We start from the raw sequence: 21,908 nt of genomic DNA, 5'->3' as shown, positions 1-21,908 counted from the left end.
TCCCATGAGATTCAGGTCTAGGTCAGAAGGGGTCCGACATCACAGCTAGTGTAGTGGGTTTCAGGGAAAACTAGTGGATGCCAGCATTTAAGCAATCTGCAGGAAGCACCCTGCCCTGTAACCCACTGTGTGTGTACCCACTATTTATGTGTATGGGTCCCTCAAAAAATACATACACACTTTAACAGGTAACTCAATGTTGATAATGAAATGTACTTTAATAAACAGTGCCTTTATAATTATTCAAAGTGTGTATATATTTTGGGGGGACACCATATATAGATGCTTTTAGGTGGAGGACTGCACTTTTTTATTTACTATAGTGTCTTGTCTTCCCCCTTTGTCCTTGGCTGTGCTGCTAACACTTGTATAGGTGGATGCTTAATGGCTCCTGTGATCGCAGCCCCTGATTTTTACTCAAGTACCAATACAGGGAAATCAGAGACCAGAGTAGTGTGGCAGGTGTTTATTGATCCCCTAGAGGAGAGGAGCTGAGCACAACCCAGTTGTCACCTCAGGGACTCAACATTTTGCATTGCCCCTGTAGGGTCATTTTTATACAGCATGAAGTAGCCCTGCACCTGGGCAGGACTAATCTGAGTTGTAGTTTGAAGGACACATTCTGCGAAGGCCTCCGCCAAAGAAGGTGCTTGGCCTGGATAGAACCTCTGGAACATCTGAGTCAGCTGCCAGTATGAGCAGTAGCCCACGTACTCCTTCATGTCTACTCGCCCCGGGCGTATCAGGGCAGGGTCCAGTCTAAGGAAAAGGCAGCAAAGCAGAGTCACGGGTAGTAGTACCACTGGTATCCCCAAAATGATGGTTCCCACTGAACTTCCTGATTCTCCCAAGGTACAGAGTTGGTGAAGTCTAGCCTCACAGCCTCGGAGTGTCTCACTCCTTCCTACCTGTCAACATGGTTGGTGGTCATGAACACAATGCGGGCCTCAGTGGAAGCCACACCATCCAAGGCATTGAGCAGTCCACTGAAGGTGAGACGACCTAGGCCTTGGTACTTTATTGGGTCTAGAGGAAGGGAGAGAGAGAGAAGCATAGCTGGTCAGTCATAGTCCTACTTAACACATTGTGGGCCAGTAGTTTTATTGCTAGCTTTACCCAGTGGCCAGATAAGTTTCTATTGAACAAGTACAAAAAACATTTCACATAAATGTTAAAGGCACGCTTTAAAATTAAATACCCATTGTATTTTGAAGTTATTACATGTTCTTATAAGCTAATGTCTTTTTAATATTGTGATTGGCCACAAGCCTTAGAACAGAAAACACGAGAATTCTTGTCATCAGTCTGCAATGTGTTAAAATTGGCTCTTTTATTCCCCCACCACATTCCCTACTTACCTGAGCTACTTCTGGGCTCTTGTTGCTAACCCAGCCATCCTCCATTCAGTCGTCTGGGTTTCTTTCTTCTACTGTTCCTCATTTAAACACCCCCCCCCCCCCCTTTTCCTCAACTCCTTTCACTTACTCTGCACAGCCAGGTCTCGACTGAGAAAAGCAGCATCCACATCCTCTAGGAGCACCAGGCTCTGCTGTGGGGCCGCACTCAGCAAGTGGTTGAGCCGGTCATCAGAGAGGCTGGAGTCTGTGAGACTCAGCAGGCAGATGCTGTGCTCCAGCTCCCCAGCCAGGGCTGTGCTATGGAGGATGGGAGGACAGGTGGTTGGCAATCTGGGAATCCATCGTTGGGCCCTCGTTCCTCACTATACTAGGTGTGTCAGGCCTAACCCTTCCACCACCCCACCCTAATGTTCCACATGTCTTACATTTATCCTGGTTTCTGTTCTCCAATTTATTTCTCTTTCCAATTCCATCAACCCAATTTTTCTCCAGATTGAGGGTTAAGAGAAATGACTCTACTCACATAAAACTGCTCTTTCCACAACCAGGGGGCCCATAAAGGAGGTAGCCACGTCTGTAGGGAATGCCTGGGAATACAGCCAGGATAATCATTAAGACTTCAAGTCAGTCATGTACTCTGCCCCAGATATCTGCATTCATTCTCAACCCTGTTTCCAAGGACCTTGGTATTAGAAGAAATCATCCCCGTCGGCAACTTTCTTTTCCCCTTCATTTCTGGGAATTGGGCTAGTGCTGTATGTCCACCCCCTCTGGCCACAGAGACTAACCTGTTTCCTCCTGCTCTACCACCACATCAAAAACAGCCTGGTCAAGACCCCAGCTGCTTCTCACCTCTGTCAATGTACCACTTGGGGTTATCGATAAATTCCCGGATGTCCTTGATAATTCGGTCAGCCAGACCCTGTTCTAGAACCACAGAATTCAGTGGCCGCCGCCGGCGTGGATATCCAAAGGGGCGCCATTCAGAGCCCACGGCTGTGTGCATCACTGTTTTCCCTTCTTCCTGTTCCAAGGCTAGTGCTCGAGCTGGGAGGGAGGAGATGAGACAAAGCCAGTATTCCTCTCTGCTGTGCAACTAAGGCAGAGCTATGCCAAAACAGCTTACCCCAGCCCTCTGATCCCATGGGCTCAGATCCTCCAAGCTTCCCTTCCTCTGATGTCAAATGCTCCCAACCCTGCAACTCCCCATAGAGCCTGCCTGTGTCATCATCACACACCCTCCTCCAAGATGTTGAAGAAAACCTTGCGGTCAGTGCCCAGAGCTGTGAAGGTGACAGATTCCCAAGGAGTGCCCGTCTGCAGGTCTATCATCTGCATCTCTCGGCTTCGTTCCACTCGGATCCATTTCCCCTGATACCTGAATAAGAATGGTCACATTGGGGTAAATTAATGGGTCAAATTCATTCTCCTTTGCTATTCTCAGAGCGCTCCCTGGCTCCCAACCTTACCAAATAAAGTGATTTCCAGGGCTGGGGACAAATTCAAACTTAGTAGAGATGCGACCACTCTCATGCTGCAGGTACGAGGTCTCGACACTGAGGTGCTGAGTACGGGCACTGTGGCGGGTGAGCCAGCTAAGCAACCAGGCATAGCTCCTGTCTCGAGCAGGGACTTCCAGTGTGATCATGTAATGGCGCCGGAATGCCACCAGGCCCAGCTGGGCACCCTTCCGGGCCAGGGCCAGGGCTGTGCCCACACCCACCAGCCCAAATCCAGCCCCAAAGTAGGGATTGTCCTTCAGGGTCAGAACAAAGTCTGAAAGGGGCATCTTGAAAGGGAAACACCAAACCTTATAGGCCCTGAGGCAATTTCAAAACCTGGAGATGCGGAGCAGTGGAAATGGGAAAAAAAACACAAGATTAGTTAAGCAACTGGACTCCTCAATCCCTCCCTCCTGCAGAAGCTGGGAACAGGAAAGGCAGGTCAGTCACTGTGCTGAGACTCCAGGCCCCTTTTCCCATTTCATTATCCTGTTCATACTTCAGTTTCCTACCAAAGGACTGTCTGGAGAATCCTAAGAGAACAATGTAACTGCCTTCACAACAGGATAATGGACAGAATTTTTGTGGTCCCTGGGACCAGTTGAGATAGAAAGGGACCCACTGGCCAGAATCAGCAGGGATGAAGCCATTCTCTTCCATTGACTTGTCTGTAACCACCATGCCTTGTTACAATGAGTAATGTCCTTCAAATATCCTCTCCTTTACATGCTCAATTCCCAATGTCCTGCTTAGCCCTTTAATATCTCCCACCTGAGGTATTAAAACATTTTAGTTCTTGAAATGGTATCTTGATGGGGAGTTCTCCATCTCTGCTTCACCAAACTGGTACACAGGGGTCCAGTTCTTTCTTCCTAAATATCGGCTTCAATCATATTTCTTTCCCTACTCCCAACATCTCTCAACAGGTCCCTGAATTAGGTAAAAACTCCTCTGCCTGGTACTCAAAGCCCTCCACTTACCCCTCATGGACTAGCTCCTAAAACTACCTGTTGAACAAATAAATAAACCACCTCCCACCTCCTGGCTCAGCGGTTCTGTCGACTCAGGAGCCCATTCTAATGTATTCTCTCCAATTGAAGTCCCGCCCATTTGCTACTTCCTCCATAGAGATTTTTCACAATTCTCCACCATCAAACGTGACCGGGTCTAATTCTAGACTGTAAGATCCCGAGGGGTAAGAAGCCAGTCGGTTTCTAGTACGTTTCCCCAGCCCCTTCCACTTTGCTCTGCGCCTGGCACGCGGGGCGAAGCACTGACAGCAGTGACCTCCGGGGAGGTTCAGAGTTGGATGCAGAATTCCAAAGCACCTACGCATGGAAGCCACAGACAAAGCCCTTCCCGCCCCGGGCCCCGGGCGGACGCCCCCGCCCGCACCCTCTCCGCACCCCAGCTCGCGCCTCCAGCTGCGAGGTTGGGGGTAACCCGTCACTCCATCGCCTTACCCGCATGACTCTCTGGCCCGCCCTCTCAATGGTTTCACCCCTTCGGGTTTGAGGGAAGCGCCGCTCGGCCCCACCCCCGAGCCTTCCATCTACTTCCCGCCACGCCCACCGGGAAGGCCCGGCCGCTCTGCTCCACCGCTCTCGATGGTGCCTCGGGCTTCCTGACGGGGGACGGGGGCGGGGACGCTAGAGAAAACCATAGAGTACTCCTCCCGCCGCCAAAGGGAAGAGAGAGTGGCCTCCGTACGCCCGAAGCCGTAGAGTTCCGCTGGGCGGGAGGCGACTCCAGCTTCTGGTCGACCATAGAGATGCGGCTCCCGCCGGCCCGGCCGGGAGGTGAGTGAGCGGCTGCGGGGCGGGAACGAGTAGTGAGTGCAGATGGAGCGGGCTGGACGCAGAAGTTCCTCGTGCTCCAGGGCGGGGGTGGGCCTGGGAGGTAAGAACCCTCGGGAGGAGGTGATGAGCACGGCGACTAGCGGGGCTCAGGAGCATCACATAGCCGCCCGGGTGCCTCACTCGCGTCACGGCCCTGAACCTCGCCCGCTTACCCGCTACCTCTCCTCAGGGCCATAATCATGACGATTCCACGTCCCTAGCCTTGCAGGTCACAAGTCGGCCTTCCCATTCTCTGGCTCTTGTGATTCCCGTTCCGGCCCAACGAGGTGGACACTGTCATTGCCTCCACTTCACAGATAAGAAAGCTGAGGCCCAGAGAAGCGAGGTCACTATATCTGCCCAAATCCACGCGGTGAATCAGAGCCCACAGGAAGGTGGAAACTGGGCGCTTTAGTACCTGGGCCAGGTTTCATTCATTCCCGAGGCCTGCTCTCTGCCTTAATCTGTCAGGAAGCCTTCATAATGGAAGTGATATGTGTGTGTATTATTAAAGAATAGTTAGGAGTAGGTTAGCCAGACAAGAAAGATGGGGAAGGTCCATGGAGGAGAAAGACAGAGACAGTCGCCTGCATGTGTGAGAGTTTGGAAGCAGAAGAGAATGTGGTGAGTCCGGGGAATGGCACATCATTGGAGTGATGGGTTCAGACATCTGTGGAGGGGAGGAGTGGAAGACGAGTCTGGAGAGGTCAGCAGGGGCCAGACCATGAAGGAAGGGCCATATACCCATGCTAAGGAATAGTAAGGTCATAAAATGTTAAAAGGGAAAGTTATCTCTGAGATCCCTTGACCCCACCCAATTTTGTTGCAGGTAGGAAAACAGACCCAAATCACTTAATGATTTGACCAAGGTCACTTAGCGCCCAAAAACAATCTGCAGTCTTTAGCATATTGGCCAAAATGTGCTTGTTGTCTCCTAATATTGGCCCCTATTATAATTTTTATACTTTTTGTTCCAGACATTGTTACAAAAAGAAGACTTCTAGCCCTAACCCGTTTGGCTCAGTGGATAGAGTCTGTGAACTGAAGGGTCCCGGGTTCAAATCCAGTCAAGTGCATGTGCCAGGTTTTGGGCTCAATCCCCAGTAGGGGACGTGCAGGAGGCAGCCGATCAATGCTTCTCTCTCATCATTGATGTTTGCATCTCCCTCTTCCTTCCTCTCTGAAATCAATAAAAATATATTTTATAAATAAATAAAAAGAAAACTTCTAGGTTAACTAGTTGTGGCATGCTGCCATGCAAGGAAATGACTGAGTAGGCAGGCAATAGGTTGTGCACCCACACTAACTGGGAAGAAAGTGAGAGATCTAACTATATTTTGTTTGGTTTCTTTTCTCGTTGGTTTATCAGCACTTAAGAGACCACGGCACACAAGTTGGTGGTGATGACAGACCCTATGTTGGACTCACAGCCAGCCAACAGCACTGCGGAGATGGATGGACTGTGCTCTGAGCTAATGCTGATCCCCCCACCGCTCTCTAACCCTGGAATCCTGGAGCCGGTCCAGAGCCCCTGTACATCTGGGAACCCCACACCTTTGCCTGCTGATCCAGGCTGCCTGCTGGTAGAGGCCACAACAACTGAAGAGGACACAGGGAACATGGAGATCATTGTAGAAGCAGTACCTGGTAACCTGTCCTCAGGTGCTCCTGGAGAGACCCCAGGTATGAACACAGTTGCTTAGCAGGCCAGTGGGACAAACAGCCCTGAGGTTTTGTCTGCTATTTTTGATCCTCATATATAGTAGTATAAGTAGGATGAGAACACAAGATAGCATGCTATTTTTATACTGAGAGATGTAATTTGATTTGGAGCTGGTAAATGTTGATTGTTGGCTGACAAGGTGGTGCACAACCTTGTACCAAGATCTTGGCAGCCTTTCACTGCAAGGGCATCGTGTATGCTAGGCAGTAATCCAGAAGGGAAGACCTTTCTGATACCTCTGCCCAATCCTCACTCCAATAGTCCTTGGGGACTATTTCCCAGGAACTGCAGCCAGGGATTAGGCAAAAGTCCCAGTCTCTCCACCACCCAAGCTTGGCAGGGCTTCTCAGAGGTAATATGGTATTTCCCACCCCCTGTTTCTTGTGTATAACATACTTAACTCATCGAAGGCGTGTGGTTGAGAGTTGAGCATTTACACTTATGCTGGAAGAAAGATTCTGCCTTTTATTCCTCCCGCAGCTACAACTTTTTTAAGTAACTTCACAGTTTTGTTTTTTAAAAATATATTTTTATTGATTTCAGAGAGGAAAGGAGAGGGAATGAGAGATAGAAATATCAATGATGAAAGAGAATTAATTGATTGGCTGCCTCCTGCACACTCCATACTGGGAATTGAGCCTGCAACCTGGGCACGTGTCCTTGGCCAGAATTGAACTCAGGACCCTTCAGTCCACAGGCCAATGCTCTATCCACTGAGCCAGATTGGCCAGGGCAACTTTCCTGTCTTTTTTTTTTTTTTTAAATATATTTTATTGATTTTCCACAGAGAGGAAGGGAGAGAGATAGAGAGTTAGAAACATCGATGAGAGAGAAACATCGATCAGCTGCCTCCTGCACATCTCCTACTGGGGTTGTGCCCGCAACCCAGGTACATGCCCTTGACCGGAATCAAACCTGGGACCTTTCAGTCCTCAGGCCAACGCTCTATCCACTGAGCCAAACCGGTTTCGGCAACTTTCCTGTCTTTTAACTGCCATCCTCATCTATAGTTGTCACAACTTCCTTTGATGGGTATAAAAAATTCTGGAAAAGATTAACTAATTTGGTCATGTAATATTTCTAAACTTCTTTGTGGTGAAAGAAATAATAAAAAACAAACCTGGGAGCCCTAACTGGTTTGGCTCAGGGGATAGAGCGTCGGCCTGTGGACTGAAGAGTCCCGGGTTCGATTCCAGTCAAGGGCATTACCTTGGTTGCAGGCGCATCCCCAGTAGGAGGTGTGCAGGAGGCAGCTGATGGATATTTCTCTCTCATTGATGTTTCTAACCCTCTATTCCTTTCCCTTCCTCTCTGTAAAAAATCAATAAAAAAATTTTTTTTTAAAAAAAAAACCTGGGAAAAACATTTGCAATGTATGAGAAAGAGTTAATATCTTTAAAATTTAAAGAGCTCCACTATAAGAAAAAGAAACAAAGGGAGAAAGAAATCTACATGAAATTCACTAAAGAAATAAAAATAGTCAATAACCATAAAGATGCTTAATCTCACTAATAGAAAAATAAATTCCAGTTAAAAATAACTATGAGATGCCATTTTTGTTTCTTGATTTTGGCAGAAGTTCAACATTTTTATAATACCTAGTGTTAGTGAGGCTGTGGGGAAGACAGACACTTTTATAGCTTATGGAAAGTATAAATTAGCTAATCTTTTGAAGGTCAGCTTATCTACATAACAAAATTTAAAATATGTGTACTCTGACGCCGTAATTCCACTTGTCAGGATCTGTCCTATAGAAAGACTCACACAGGCATACAAGGATATAGGGATAAGGATGTGTAAGCTAGCTTTATTTGTAATGGTTAGAAACAACCTAAATGTTCATCAGTGAGGGCAAAATCTCATTTTGATTTATCCATGCTCTGAAGCTTTATGAACTGGACAAAAAATATGAGGTAGATCTAAATGTACTCAGAGAGAAAAATATATTTGATATATAGCAAAGGAAAAAAAAGATCAAATTGCAGAAAAATGGCCCAGAAAGACCTGAAAGGATATAGACCAAACTGTGTGAGGTGGGTTTTAAAAAATATATATCTCTGTATCATTTGAACTGTTGCACTAACTTTTCATTTCAACAAAAATATAATAAAGAGAAAAATGATCACCAGAATAAATGTGAGGCAAACCTGGGCTTGAGTCATGGCTCCAACGTTAACAAACATGGTGGCATTAACCTTGCAGAATCCCAGGTCCCTCTGCTCATTGGGCAGTTGGAGGACCAAGAGAGTATTTCGTAAGCCTTTCTTTATCAAGGCCCTGCCCACTGCTTAAGAAATGGCAGTGATTATTATGAACATGATTTGGCTTTTTTCAATAGGATGTTTTCCACTTTATGAATTACCATGCTTAGGAAAATCTCTTTACAGAATATGGAAGTAATACTTTGTCATTTATATTGCAGACATTATCTCCATATTGTTGTTTTCTTGTTTTTGGAAGTTTCTAATTTTGTTGTTGTTAATCCTCACCAGAGGATATTCTTTTCATTGCAGTGGAAAGGAGGGAGGGAGAGGGAGAGAGAGAGAAACATCGATGTGGGAGAAACACATTGACTGGTTGTCTACTGCACACAGCCTGACTGGTGGTGGGGAGTGAACCTGCAAACCCAGGTACGCATCCTCTACCAGGAATCGAACCCGTGACCCTTCAGTGAGCAGGCCAGTGCTCTAACCACTGATCAACACTGGCCAGATCCTAATATTTTATTTGGGCAAAATATATTGATTTTTCTTAATGCTGTCTGTATTTGATAATGCTTGTTACATTCATTTAACAAATATTTATTAAGTGCCTACTTTGTGCCAAGTGTTGGCTAGATAATAGGAATCCAACCCATGTGCAAGATAGATTGTCCCTGCCCTCATAGAGCTTACAGTCCAGGTGCAAACCAGTCTTAAAGAACACCTCCATTCCATGAATATTAAAAGATTGACCGCCCTAACCTATTTGGCTCAGTGGATAGAGCAGTTGGCCTGCGGACTGAAGGATCCCAGGTTCGATTTCGGTCAAGAGCATGTATACCTTGGTTGTGTGCACATCCCCAGTGGGGGGTGTGCAGGAGGCAGCTGATTGACGTTTCTCTCTCATCGATGTTTCTAACTCTCTATCCCTCTCCCTTCCTCTCTGTAAGAAAAATCAATAAAATATATTTAAAAATAAAAAGATTCACCTATATTTTCTGCTGGTAACTAACTCCTATGAGGCTCATTCTATCTGATTCTGTGCCTTTCTCTGTTGGTCCTCTGCCTGCAGGTGTCCTGGTAAAGGTGGTGGAGTTGTACTTCTGTGAGCGCTGTGAGCAGAGCTTCGCAGAGCCCACTCTGCTGGCCCTGCACCAGTGCACTGAGACCCTTACGCAGCCTGTACAGGGCCTCTCTAGCCCCCCATGCTCTGTAGAGCTGTCTCCCAACAACCTCACTCTCCCTGGCCCTGTGCAGGGCCAGAGCACCCCCAGTAGCCCCCTGCCATGCCCTGTGTGTAGACAGGAGTTTGCCCAACCCCAGGCCCTGAAGAGCCACTTCAAGATTCACCGGGGCCCTCCCAACACCTTCTCCTGCCCAGAGTCTGGCTGTGTGTTCTCTGCTGAAGATCGTAAGGGTCTGCAGCACCACCTGAGGCAGACCCACAGAGTGGTTCCTGTGCCCTGTTCTTTCCGGGGCTGCCCCCTGCTCTTTGGGAGCCAGCAGGGCATGGAGCTGCACCGACAGGCCCATTACCCTTTCCACTGCAACCATTGCAGCTTCATGGGCTCCAACGTCAAACTCTTCCGGCAGCATCGACGCAGCCATGGGGCCAGGACACAGGGAGAACTGTCGGCCGTTAAGGATCTTTCATCCAAGGAGCTGCTGCCAGGTATGAGGCCAGGGACCCAGCAGTATGCCACCTGAAGAGGCAGGTGTATCTAGTGCCATGGATATATGTCTGATACAAGAGAATCCAGAGTAAGTGACTCAGAAAGACAGAACTGACTAACATGAGAAGGCATCCAGAAAGCTTGGACCAGTAAGAATATATGGAATACAGAGACAGTCTTTGTCTGTATCAGTGAGTGAAATTGGGCTTCAGCTATACTGTGGTCTTGAGGTTACTTAACCAACATTCTCTTCTGATCCATTTCAAAACTTTCAGAGAGCAAAAGCTAAAATGCCCATAGCCTCCGGTAGAATGCCTTTTGATGCCATTTTAGAGCAAGTGGGATTAGGTAGGAGAAATCTTCAAGGAGGGTGGTGCTTCACTGATTCAGACTCATCTTGGTGTCAAAAAAAAAAAGTGCATTGGTTGAGTAGAGGAGCATCAGGAAATAGAGAAATCAGGCCAGGAGAGGCCAAGATTCTGAGAGAATTTGGCTTGCTAAGACTTATTTGTGCTCTGCTCCCAAAGAGAAGACCTGTCCCCCCCCCCCCCCCCCCTGGAAAACAGTTGTAAGTCTTTGCCTTACCAAGGAAGCTGCCTCTATTGAGGAATGGAAGGGAGAGATTTGAGGGGACAGGGTGTGACCTGAATTGCTGAGTTGGGTTTATCAGTAGAACAGTTTAGAGAGGTCAGGGTATGTTCACCTGCACTGAGCCAGCAGCCATTAGCCCTGGGACCTGAGCCAGGGAAGTGCAGTCCACCCATTCTCTACCTCTCAGTCCCCTACCCCAACTCCAATGACCTCCTAGCTCTTACCTTCGAGGGATCTGAGGATGGTGTTACCTGAGGAGTGATTTACTTTGGGCTAGAGCATTACCGATGGCTTCACTCCTGGTCTTCCCATAGAAACCCAAGATTCCCTTATGCTAAATGGGGTAGAGGTGATTCTGTCAGCCAGTAAGAGGAGAAGTATAAGCAATCAGTGCTGTCATTGGCCTATAGATTTCATCAAATTTTATGTGTCTCCAGCTCCCCAACTGCCCCCAGGAGAGGGAGAGCCTTCAGAGGAAGCTGAAGAGGAAAACATAGAGGAAGAGAGTGGCACCCTGAAGGACTCCCAGAAAGCCCTGGAGAAAGGCCAGGGGGCTCAGCAATTGGAAGGTAAGGCTATGATTAGGTTTGACTTTCTTGGGGGTAGGGAGGAATGGATTGTGGGGAGCCTGGCATTGAAAGGTTCTAGGTTTGGTTTTCTGAGCTTTGGTTCAAATGCTTTCATTCTTAACAGTCCACTTTGGCATGTCTAGTGGGAAAGTGATAAATGTTAACTCTCGGGTATATAGGAATAAATTGATTATTACCAGCTCCCCATAAGCTAGACCTCACGAGCCCATGTTTGGAAGTTGGAATACTTTACCTTCTTCTGCTCATTCCATATGGAGTTATTTTCCTTCCAACCAACTCTGCTGATCCTTCTGTCTGCCCCCATGAACCTGGGCAGGAAGAACAAGAATGCTCCATCTAGATTGTTCTTTTGAGCAACTCTAAACAGAGGCTCAGGAATAGTGAATGGGTGGCCGGGAAAAGCACTTCAAACAGGCAACAGCAAGATCTGAATTCTTGTGATTTTGTTTATCTAAATACTTGCATTTCTTGTCTCTTCTTTGAGACCACAGTATTTGAGATGCTATTGTTAGTTTCCTAAAGAGGAAGGGAAGCCGAAACCGGTTTGGCTCAGTGGATAGAGCGTCAGCCTGTGGACTGAAGGGTCCCAGGTTCGATTCCGGTCAAGGGTATGTACCTGGGTTGTGGGCACATCCCCAGTAGGAGATGTGCAGGAGGCAGCTGATCGATGTTTCTCCCACATCGATGTTTCTAACTCTCTATCTCTCTCCCTTCCTCTCTGTAAAAAAATCAATACAAGCCGAAACCAGTTTGGCTCAGTGGATAGAGCGTCGGCCTGCGGACTGAAAGGTCCCAGGTTCGATTCCGGTCAAGGGCATGTACCTTGGTTGCGGGCACATCCCCAGTAGGAGATGTGCAGGAGGCAGCTGATCGATGTTTCTCTCTCATCGATGTTTCTAACTCTCTATCTCTCTCCCTTCCTCTCTGTAAAAAATCAATAAAAATATATTTAAAAGAAAAATCAATACAATATATTTTTTTAAAAAAAAGAGGAAGGGAAAAGCCATATACTATTTGTGTCTGGGCAAATTGTGGGTCTCCCATTATCTGGCCAGCCCCAGGCCTAGCGAAGAATCTAATTCTCAACCCTCTCTTCCTCTCCTTGTCACAGGGGATGTGGCTCCTGGCACCGAGTCCCTCTTCAAGACCCACATGTGTCCGGAATGCAAGCGCTGCTTTAAGAAGCGGACCCATCTGGTAGAGCACCTACATCTCCACTTCCCAGACCCCAGCCTCCAGTGCCCCAACTGCCAGAAGTTCTTCACCAGTAAGAGCAAGCTCAAGACCCATCTGCTGCGGGAGCTGGGCCAGAAGGCCCACTGCTGCCCACTGTGCAACTACAGTGCAGTGGAGAGGAACGCACTCAACCGCCATATGGCCAGCATGCACGAGGATATTTCCAACTTCTACTCAGACACCTACGCCTGTCCTGTCTGCCGGGAAGAATTCCGCCTTAGCCAGACCCTTAAGGAGCACCTCAAGAGCCACACAGCCGCAGCAGCAACAGAGCCACTGCCCCTTGGCTGCTTTCAGGAGGGCTGCAGCTATGCAGCGCCTGACCGCAAGGCCTTCATGAAGCACCTGAAGGAGACACATGGCATGCGAGCTGTGGAGTGCCGCCACCACTCGTGTCCCATGCTCTTCGCCACAGCTGAAGCCATGGAGGCCCACCACAAGAGCCACTATGCCTTCCACTGCCCCCACTGTGACTTCGCCTGCTCCAACAAGCACCTGTTCCGCAAACACAAGAAGCAGGGCCACCCTGGCAGTGAGGAGCTGCGCTGCTCCTTCTGTCCGTTCGCCACCTTCAACCCGGTGGCCTATCAGGATCATGTGGGCAAGATGCATGCTCATGAGAAGATCCACCAGTGCCCCGAATGCAGCTTTGCCACTGCCCACAAGAGGGTGCTCATCCGCCACATGCTGCTGCATACAGGTGAGGTGACTTCCTTCCTTACAGTTGTATAATGGTGGTGATGATGAGGGCACACCCACACATGAAGGGCTTTGCATTCGTTGTCTCGTTTGACCTAGTATTCCTAGAGATAAATCTGGTATTTGGAATTTATGAGCCTTAAGCTGAGTGTTACTCAGCTAGAAAAGTGGTCAGACTAGGATTTGAATTCAAGCAGCCTGATTCAGAGCCTGTGCTGTTGTGTTTTACCCATAAGGCCCTGCCCAGTTCTGCCCACCCCTAGTCAGCCTTGGGTGGGTCAACGCCCAGCCTCTTAAAATGAAGAAACTCAGATCAGGACAGATAACCTTCCTTTGCTGTTCAAGTTTTGAGATGTGCTATGAGATGGGGCAAGGGGTCTGAGCCGTCCATACACATTATAGCTTTGGCAGCTGTGACACTGAAACACAAGCCCATTTGGTGACTTGGAAGTTGCAGATATTTCAAGTCAGATTTTTAATTAGTTACCAGCATTACTGATGCTTTAAGTGACAACCAAACCAGGCTTCCTGCTATAGCGACATCGCTTTTGTGATCTCTGTGTAAGTATAGTGGGTTGATAAGACATTTAAAAATCTCATTGAAGATTGTTTAGTTTGAAAGGACAGTTGTTAGGCAGCTCGGGACAAAGCCATTGTTCCCATTGATACATGTTTTAGTCACAAAATCTCATTTTTATGAGGCCTTTTCTGAAACCTTATAAATACATAGTGCTTTATAGTGTACAGCGTTCTTTCATTCATATATATATATATTATCTCATTCAATCCATAGTAAGAATCCTGTAAAGAAGGCAGATAAAGAGGAGAAACTCTGAAAATTGAAATGGCCTGTTTCAGAATCATACAGCTAGTAACAGAGCCAGAGCACTGTGTGGCTTGCCTTTCACAGTAGGGAAAGGGGCTGAGCGTAGGCAGGGATAATAATAATGGGTCCTGAAGAAATATGGCCCCCAGCTTTTTAGTGCCATGTCCTGACCAACTCCAGGGACAGTTTGCCCTCTAGTTCCCACTAGATGCCACTGAAGACTTTGGGACATCTCATGTAATCTTCATATCAACCATGTGAGGTCAGTATTTTAGTTGCCCTCTTTTTGGAAACAAGAAAACTGAGACTTAGAGAGGTTAAATGGCCTGCCCACGGCCATGTAGTAGTAAGCTGGGATTTGAGCCACCACTTAATAGCTCTGTGATTTCTCTGTGCCTCAGCTTGTTCCTGTAAAATGGGATAGTCATAGCACCTGCCTCATAGGGCTGTTATGAGGATGAAGTGAGGGGAGGCATTTTTATAAAGTGCTCAGAAAGGTGTCTGGCACAGAGTGAGCACTAGATACATGTTGACTATTAATATCTTTGTTATTCCTTAACCACCATGGACTCCTTAACCACTAAGTTGTTTTGCCTAATTTTTTTCTCATTCTCTTCCACAAAACTGAAAGGAATTGGGCTAAGTGGAGCAGTTGGCTGTTAGTGCTAAGCTGTATAATCAGGAGGAACCTTAAAGCTAGTTTTGCAAAGCCCAGTCTTCATTTTCTTCCCATCTTCATTGGTGTTGGAGCCAAGGAGGAATTGTCTGAGAGGGCTGCGGAGCTTTTGCTCCCGCCTGGCATCAAGACAGACTTGCTGGGGAAAATGATCTGCCTGCTTACTTGATCTGTGCGTGACCTGTGTTCTCTCCCTTCTCACCCCACCCGTACATAAGGCGAGAAACCTCACAAGTGTGAGCTGTGCGACTTCACATGCCGAGATGTGAGCTACCTATCCAAGCACATGCTGACCCACTCTAACACCAAGGATTACATGTGCACTGAGTGTGGCTATGTCACCAAGTGGAAGCACTACCTCAGTGTGCACATGCGAAAACATTTAGGGGACCTCAGGTATGAGCGTACGCATCCCTATCCCAAGAACCGTAGGCTAAGTTAGCCTCCTCTTGAATTCAGCTGTGGCCCCATGCTCTTCTGGCCCCGGGTAGAATCCTCATAATGCCCCTCTGTGCTCCTATCATCTCAGCTCCGTTGCCTATAGCTCGCCTCTGTGCCTGTGGCCCAGTCTGCATGGTGAGAGGTCTCTGGACTCAGAAAAGGGAGTATAGACTCAGAGTATAGGTCTAGACACTAAGGTGTCACTTGAGTTCTCAGAGACCAGTCCTGGGAAAGCAGACTACACTGTGGCCCCAAACCTGATCACTTCCCCCTTTGATCTCTGGGCACAGCTGGCGGGGAGTTTCTCCTTAGCTTTCTTTTTTTCTTTTTCTTTTTCATTTTTTATTAGTTTTTTTTCTGGTAGACAGTACACTTGGGAATTATACTGCACCAGGCATAAGAAGTAAGATTTCTACCACAGGGACATTTTGTATTCAGAATCCAATGCAAATATTTCTAGTCAGACAATTCCATAGCTACAGATATTTGGTTGCTTGATTTATTTGCATAGAAAGAAATAGTTGTCATAACTGTAAAAAGCAGTAATTAATAATTAACAAGTACTTTTTTTTTTTAATATATTTTATTGATTTTTCACAGAGAGGAAGGGAGAGAGATAGAGAGCCAGAAACATCAATGAGAGAGAAACATCGATCAGCTGCCTCCTGCACACCCCCCACCGGGGACATGCCCGCAACCCAGGCACATGCCCTCGACCGGAACCGAACCCGGGACCCCCCAGTCCGCAGGCCGACGCTCTATCCACTGAGCCAAACCGGTTTCGGCAACAAGTACTTTTAAATGATTGGAACAGTTTTCCTTTAATATTACAGTACTGCTTATTGGATCTCCTTAACTTTCATGCCTCCATGGGAGAATGGGAACTAGACACAGAAGCCTGCCCTGTGGATCTGTGGGCATGTCAGCTCCGTAGAAGTCATGTCTTCCCTTTAGGGAGCGATATAGAGTAGGGGCTAGAACAAAAGCCCTGAAGCTAGATTGTCTCTGCCCTTCACTCTGTAACTTCAGGCAAGTTATAACTTCTATGCTTTAGTCTCCGCACTTATAAAATGGATCCCAGTTTCATAGGGTAGTGGGAAAGAACATTGGCTTATATGGTATATGTACAATACTGAGTGTAAAGCCTGCCCCATAGTAAGTAGTGACTTTTAGTTGTTATGATTAATTTATGGTTGTGATTTGCTTCTCCTCTCCCCCCAATGCCCTCTTCACCCCTCCTCATCAGATACCAGTGCAATCAGTGCTCCTATCGCTGCCACCGGGCTGATCAGCTGAGCAGCCACAAGCTGAGACACCAGGGCAAGTCCCTGATGTGTGAGGTGTGTGCCTTTGCTTGCAAGCGGAAGTATGAGCTGCAGAAGCACATGGCATCCCAGCACCATCCTGGCAAGCCAGCCCCACTCTACCCCTGTCGCTACTGCAGCTACCAGAGTCGCCACAAGCAGGCCCTGCTGAGCCATGAGAACTGCAAACACACCCGCCTCCGTGAGTTCTGTTGTGCCCTCTGTGACTACCGCACCTTCAGCAACACCACCCTCTTCTTCCACAAGCGCAAGGCCCATGGCTATGTGCCTGGGGACCAGGTCTGGCAGCTCCGCTATGCCAGCCAGGAGCCAGAGGAGGCCAGGCAATGCCTGACACCACCAGACTCAGAGTCCTCAGGCCAGCTGTCAGCCCAGACTGTGGAGCAGGACCACAACCCTGGGGGTGTGGCAGACCCCAGCTTGGACCATACGCTGCCAGAGGCCAGTGAGGAGGCCAGTGCTGAGAGACAGGATGGCAGTGAGCTTCCCCAAGGGGATGACCTGGTTGGCAGCCCCAGTTCAGCAGAGGTAGATGAAGGCAGCTGCACACTACACCTAGAGGCCCTGGGAGTAGAGCTGGAACCTGTGGTCGAGCCACCTCTAGAAGAGATCACTGAAACAGCCCCTGTGGAATTCGGGCCCCAGAGACTGGAAGGGCCAGATGGGACTTTGACAGAGCTGTCTACCTTTGAAGGTGCTGGCACTTCTGGCTTGAGTGCTGAAGAAGAGCCCATTCTGGAAAAGCCAGTCCCTGAGCCCCCCAAAAATCCTCCTCCCTCAGAGGAATCCCCTAACAGCTGGGTGGGAACCTTCAAGGCAACTCCACCCACTGAGACAGCACTCCTGCCCCAGTTGCCTGAGTCAGAGTCATTACTCAAGGCCCTAAGGAGACAGGACAAAGAACAGGCAGAGGCACTGGTACTGGAGGGGCGGGTTCAGATGGTAGTGATACAGGGAGAAGGGCAGGCCTTCCGCTGCCCACACTGCCCTTTTATTACCCGGCGGGAGAAGGCCCTGAGTCTGCATTCCAGGACTGGGTGCCAGGGCCGCCAAGAGCCCCTGCTGTGCCCTGAGTGTGGGGCTAATTTCAAACAACAGCGTGGCCTTAGCACCCACCTGTTGAAAAAGTGCCCTGTTTTGTTCAAAAAGAACAAGGGATTGGCCAGAACAGATTCACCTATCCCTCTGCATCCTCTGCCCACTGGTACCCACACCTCAGAGGCTGCAGAAGGTGGGAACCCCCCACCTGCACCATTAGAAGTAGAGGTGGTGCTCCCAAAAGATGCTCCTGAGCTTCCTAGGGAACCAGAAGAAATAAAGGAGTCTCTGGCCATACTCTCTGGCTCCGCAGTACTTCCTGCAGGAAACTCCTCATCCCCAGAGGCCCCTGAGAAGTTCCACTTTGAACAGGGCAAGTTTCACTGCAACTCATGCTTGTTCCTTTGTTCTCGGCTCTCCTCCATTACCTCCCACGTGGCTGACGGCTGCCGGGGGGTACGAAGCGGAGCAGGAAAGCGAGGGGCCTCCCAGACCCAACCTATTGTGTCCCCACTGAGCATTGGGGACTCTATTCCCCTAAACAGTGGGAGTACTAAGTGTAGCCCTGGTGATGGGGACCCAGCTCTGGTTCCAAAGCAGAAGGGGGCTCGCTTTTCCTGCCCCACATGTCCCTTTAGCTGCCAGCAGGAGCGGGCTCTGAGGACTCACCAGACCAGGGGCTGCCCCCTCGAGCAATCTGGAGAGTTGCACTGTGGCCTCTGTTCCTTCACCACTCCTGTTGCCGCTGCCCTGAAGCTCCACCAAAAGCGGAGGCACCCCACTGTGGCCCCAGCCCGTGGCCCCCGCCCCCCTCTTCAGTGTGGCGACTGTGGCTTTGTCTGTAAACAGAGCAGGTGCTTGCAGCAGCACCAGCGGCTCAAGCACGAAGGAGTGAAGCCACATCAGTGCCCTTTCTGTGACTTTTCCACCACTAGACGGTACCGATTGGAGGCTCACCAGTCCCGACACACAGGTGTTGGCCGCATCCCCTGCAGTTCCTGTCCTCAGACATTTGGTACTAACTCAAAACTGCGCTTGCACCGGCTGAGGGTACACGACAAAACACCCACTCACTTCTGCCAATTCTGTGACTATAGTGGCTACCTTCGCCACGACATCGCTCGCCATGTGAACAGCTGCCACCAGGGCACCCTAGCCTTTGCCTGTCCCCAGTGTGAGGCTCAGTTCAGCTCTGAGACAGCACTCAAGCAACATGCTCTGCGCCGGCATCCCGAGCCTACCCCCCCAGCCCTGGGCTCCCCTGTGGAGGCCACTGAGGGCCCTCTGCATTGCTCCCGCTGTGGGTTCCTATCCTCCAGTCCTGCCAGACTGCAAGGGCACACCTGTAAACAGCACCCGCGGCTTGAGTGTGGGGCCTGCCAGCAGGCCTTTCCTAGCCGGCCAGCACTGGATGAGCACCGGAGGCAGCAGCATTTCAGCCACCGCTGCCAGCTCTGTGACTTTGCTGCCCGGGAGCGGGTGGGCCTGGTGAAGCACTACTTGGAACAGCATGAGGAGACTTCAGCAGCAGCCTCAGATGGGGATGCTGGCCAGCCCCCTCTGCGCTGCCCCTTTTGTGACTTCACATGCCGCCATCAGCTGGTGTTAGATCACCATGTGAAAGGGCATGGGGGCACCCGGCTCTACAAGTGTACTGACTGTACTTACAGCACCAAGAACCGGCAGAAGATCACCTGGCACAGCCGCATTCATACTGGGGAAAAGCCCTACCACTGTCATCTCTGTCCCTATGCCTGTGCTGACCCCTCTCGCCTCAAGGTAAGGCCAAGGACAAAGGGGGCTAGGAGTACAGTCTGTGGAGTTAAGTTGCCTGGGTTCTCTAAATCTGACTCTACCAAATATTATTTTTGTGACCTTTGTCAATTCCCTTAATTTCTCCAAGCCTTAGATTCCTCATCTGTAAAAATGGGATAATACTTCATAGAGTTGTTATAAAATTCTATAATACATGCTAGTCATGTGATAAAGGCATATAATAGGTTGGGGATAACCTAGATAATAACAGGTAACATTTATTGAGCACTTACTGTATGCTGGTCAATGTAATTTTAATCCTTGAAAAAATATGAGATAATAGTTACTTTTCCTATTTCTTATTTTACAGATTATTAAGCTGACAATTAGGGATTAGGTCACCCAAAGATGCAGGAAATAAAGTGGCAGAGCTGAGAGTCTGGGCAGATCTAGGAGTAGGCCCAGTGGGTGAGGTTGGTGTGAAAGTGGCCAGACTGGGGAACCTGGTTGGTAACAGGAGTATAGATAGGATGGGAGCAGGGAACAGGGTTGTCTGCCAACAGTCTTTCTGCCTCCTTCCCCTATTTCCTTATCCTTGAGTACCCACGTTTCCTGGGCATATTCTTTGCTCTTTCCTCCTTCAGTACCATATGCGGATTCATAAAGAGGAACGGAAGTATCTGTGCCCTGACTGTGGCTACAAGTGCAAGTGGGTCAACCAGCTCAAGTACCACATGACCAAGCACACAGGTGAGTCTGCATGGTTTTGACAAGCCCAATGGGTTCCCCCATTCCCTGGCACACACAGCCTCCCTGATTGGGTTCTTACTGATTCAGGCTGCACATTAGTTTTCACCTTGGGGGTGGTGGGTGGGTCAGATGGCTAGAATAGCTTCCCAATCCACTGAAGACTTATCAGAATCAGGAGAGAGGTGAGCCTGAGAGCCTGGGTATGTATACTTTTCAAAGGCTCCCTGGGTGATTGTGGTACCAGGTCACACATCTCCTGTTGAGAACCCCCCAACTCAAACATGAGTGACTAAGGGAGGTCTACCTGGTTCCTATAGACCTGATGAACTATCATGAGTAAAGAGGAGAAAGTGGGAAGGTTTTAACTTATCCTTTTTTCTCTTGGTTATGGAGTCCACAAACTACAGGTTCTCTGAAAAGGGTTAATGGTGACATGCCAATGCTTATTGGGTATGATCTCCTCATGTAAAGGAATTGAGCAGATTCATTTCAAGGCCCTCTGCATCTATGAATGCTGCTTTTTTCGCTTCTATCCCCTTCCCTCTTAACCATTTTTTTCTACTTCTTGAATTGAACAAGGAGTTGTATTTAAATGCATCCCCAACTTCCATGAGTACCTACTCCATGACCAAAAGGTTAGAATTTCCTATTTGGAAACCCTATCATATCTGAGTATCCATTGCTATCAGGTGGCTATTTACAGGTCCAGTTAATTATCAGCACTTATTGAGCATCCATTGTGTACAAGGGACTGTGTTGGGAGAAGGGCACAGAAATGTCAGACAAGACTGGAATATTCCAATGATATGGTATTAGCTTGCTGCTTGAGTTTTTTATGTCCCAGGATCACAGTGACTCTTATGGTTCACTGAACCCTGTTTCATCCCCTTCAACGGTGATTTGTTACCTATCTTTGCCATGTCCTATAGGACTGAAGCCATATCAGTGTCCCGAATGTGAGTACTGCACCAACCGAGCCGATGCCCTGCGGGTGCACCAGGAGACCAGGCACCGGGAAGCTCGGGCCTTCATGTGTGAGCAGTGTGGCAAGGCCTTCAAGACACGCTTCCTGCTGCGCACCCACCTCCGCAAGCACAGCGAGGCCAAACCCTATGTGTGTAACGTGTGCCATCGTGCTTTCCGCTGGGCTGCTGGCCTGCGCCATCATGCCCTCACCCACACCGACCGCCACCCCTTCTTCTGCCGTCTCTGCAGCTACAAAGCCAAACAGAAGTTCCAGGTTGTCAAGCATGTGCGCAGACACCACCCTGACCAGGCTGACCCAAACCAAGGTGTGGGCAAAGACCCCACCACCCCCACGGTGCACCTGCATGATGTGCAGTTGGAGGATCCCAGTCCTCCTGCTCTTTCTGCTCCCCCAACTGGACCTGAGGGCTGAGAGCCCATCCCACCTCCCAGACAAGAAGAAAGTGTGGTCCAAGATGTGCAGACTGGAACCAGAGCTAGCCTGAGAAGCTCAGAGAGTAAGGAAGGACTGGCTTCAGGACGTCAGGTTGGCTGGAACCCTCCTGGGACTCCGGCTATAGTACTTCGATGTTGATGGCTACATAAAAGAGAGATATGAACTATAGATTGATTTTTGTGTTGAGAACCACTGTGTTTTTAACCTGTGAGGTCTTAGTTTCTTCACCATTACTCTACCAAAGTCTCTGACTATAAGATACT

At 48.8% G+C, this 21,908-nt stretch overlaps 2 protein-coding genes across 8 annotated transcripts; one reads left to right on the top strand and one right to left on the bottom strand.

The window, feature by feature from the left end:
* Nucleotides 1-451: 451 nt before the first annotated feature.
* On the bottom strand, nt 452-4,592 carry LOC118661226 (mitochondrial chaperone BCS1). Of its 4 annotated transcripts, none has more exons than XM_036319004.1 (8): nt 4,571-4,592; nt 2,828-3,196; nt 2,597-2,736; nt 2,211-2,405; nt 1,882-1,945; nt 1,486-1,655; nt 909-1,026; nt 452-759 (listed from the first exon to the last, which is right to left on the bottom strand). In XM_036319004.1, exons 2-8 carry the CDS (start codon nt 3,145-3,147, stop codon nt 510-512), a joined length of 1,257 nt encoding a protein of 418 aa, XP_036174897.1. In that variant the 5' UTR covers nt 3,148-3,196; nt 4,571-4,592; the 3' UTR covers nt 452-509. The 4 variants fall into 4 exon arrangements, with proteins under 4 accessions (XP_036174897.1, XP_036174895.1, XP_036174896.1 ...); XM_036319002.1 differs by lacking the exon at nt 4,571-4,592 and adding an exon at nt 4,324-4,458; XM_036319003.1 differs by lacking the exon at nt 4,571-4,592 and adding an exon at nt 4,267-4,380.
* Nucleotides 4,502-21,813, top strand: ZNF142 (zinc finger protein 142). 4 transcript variants are annotated; one of them, XM_036318987.1, is made up of 9 exons: nt 4,502-4,659; nt 6,068-6,381; nt 9,695-10,294; nt 11,324-11,455; nt 12,588-13,412; nt 15,132-15,309; nt 16,601-19,496; nt 20,117-20,222; nt 21,152-21,813. In XM_036318987.1, the coding sequence occupies exons 2-9, from the start codon at nt 6,102-6,104 to the stop codon at nt 21,619-21,621; spliced, it is 5,487 nt and encodes a 1,828-aa protein (XP_036174880.1). In that variant the 5' UTR covers nt 4,502-4,659; nt 6,068-6,101; the 3' UTR covers nt 21,622-21,813. The 4 variants fall into 4 exon arrangements, with proteins under 4 accessions (XP_036174880.1, XP_036174883.1, XP_036174882.1 ...); XM_036318990.1 differs by lacking the exon at nt 9,695-10,294 and having other exon boundaries at nt 21,152-21,336; nt 21,438-21,633; XM_036318988.1 differs by lacking the exon at nt 4,502-4,659 and adding an exon at nt 4,670-5,322.
* The last annotated feature ends 95 nt before the right edge of the window (nt 21,814-21,908 follow it).

This window comes from Myotis myotis, unplaced genomic scaffold, assembly GCF_014108235.1.
Source record: "Myotis myotis isolate mMyoMyo1 unplaced genomic scaffold, mMyoMyo1.p scaffold_m19_p_8, whole genome shotgun sequence".
Classification (NCBI taxonomy): domain Eukaryota; kingdom Metazoa; phylum Chordata; class Mammalia; order Chiroptera; family Vespertilionidae; genus Myotis; species Myotis myotis.
This window is presented reverse-complemented; position numbering and strand designations above follow the sequence as displayed.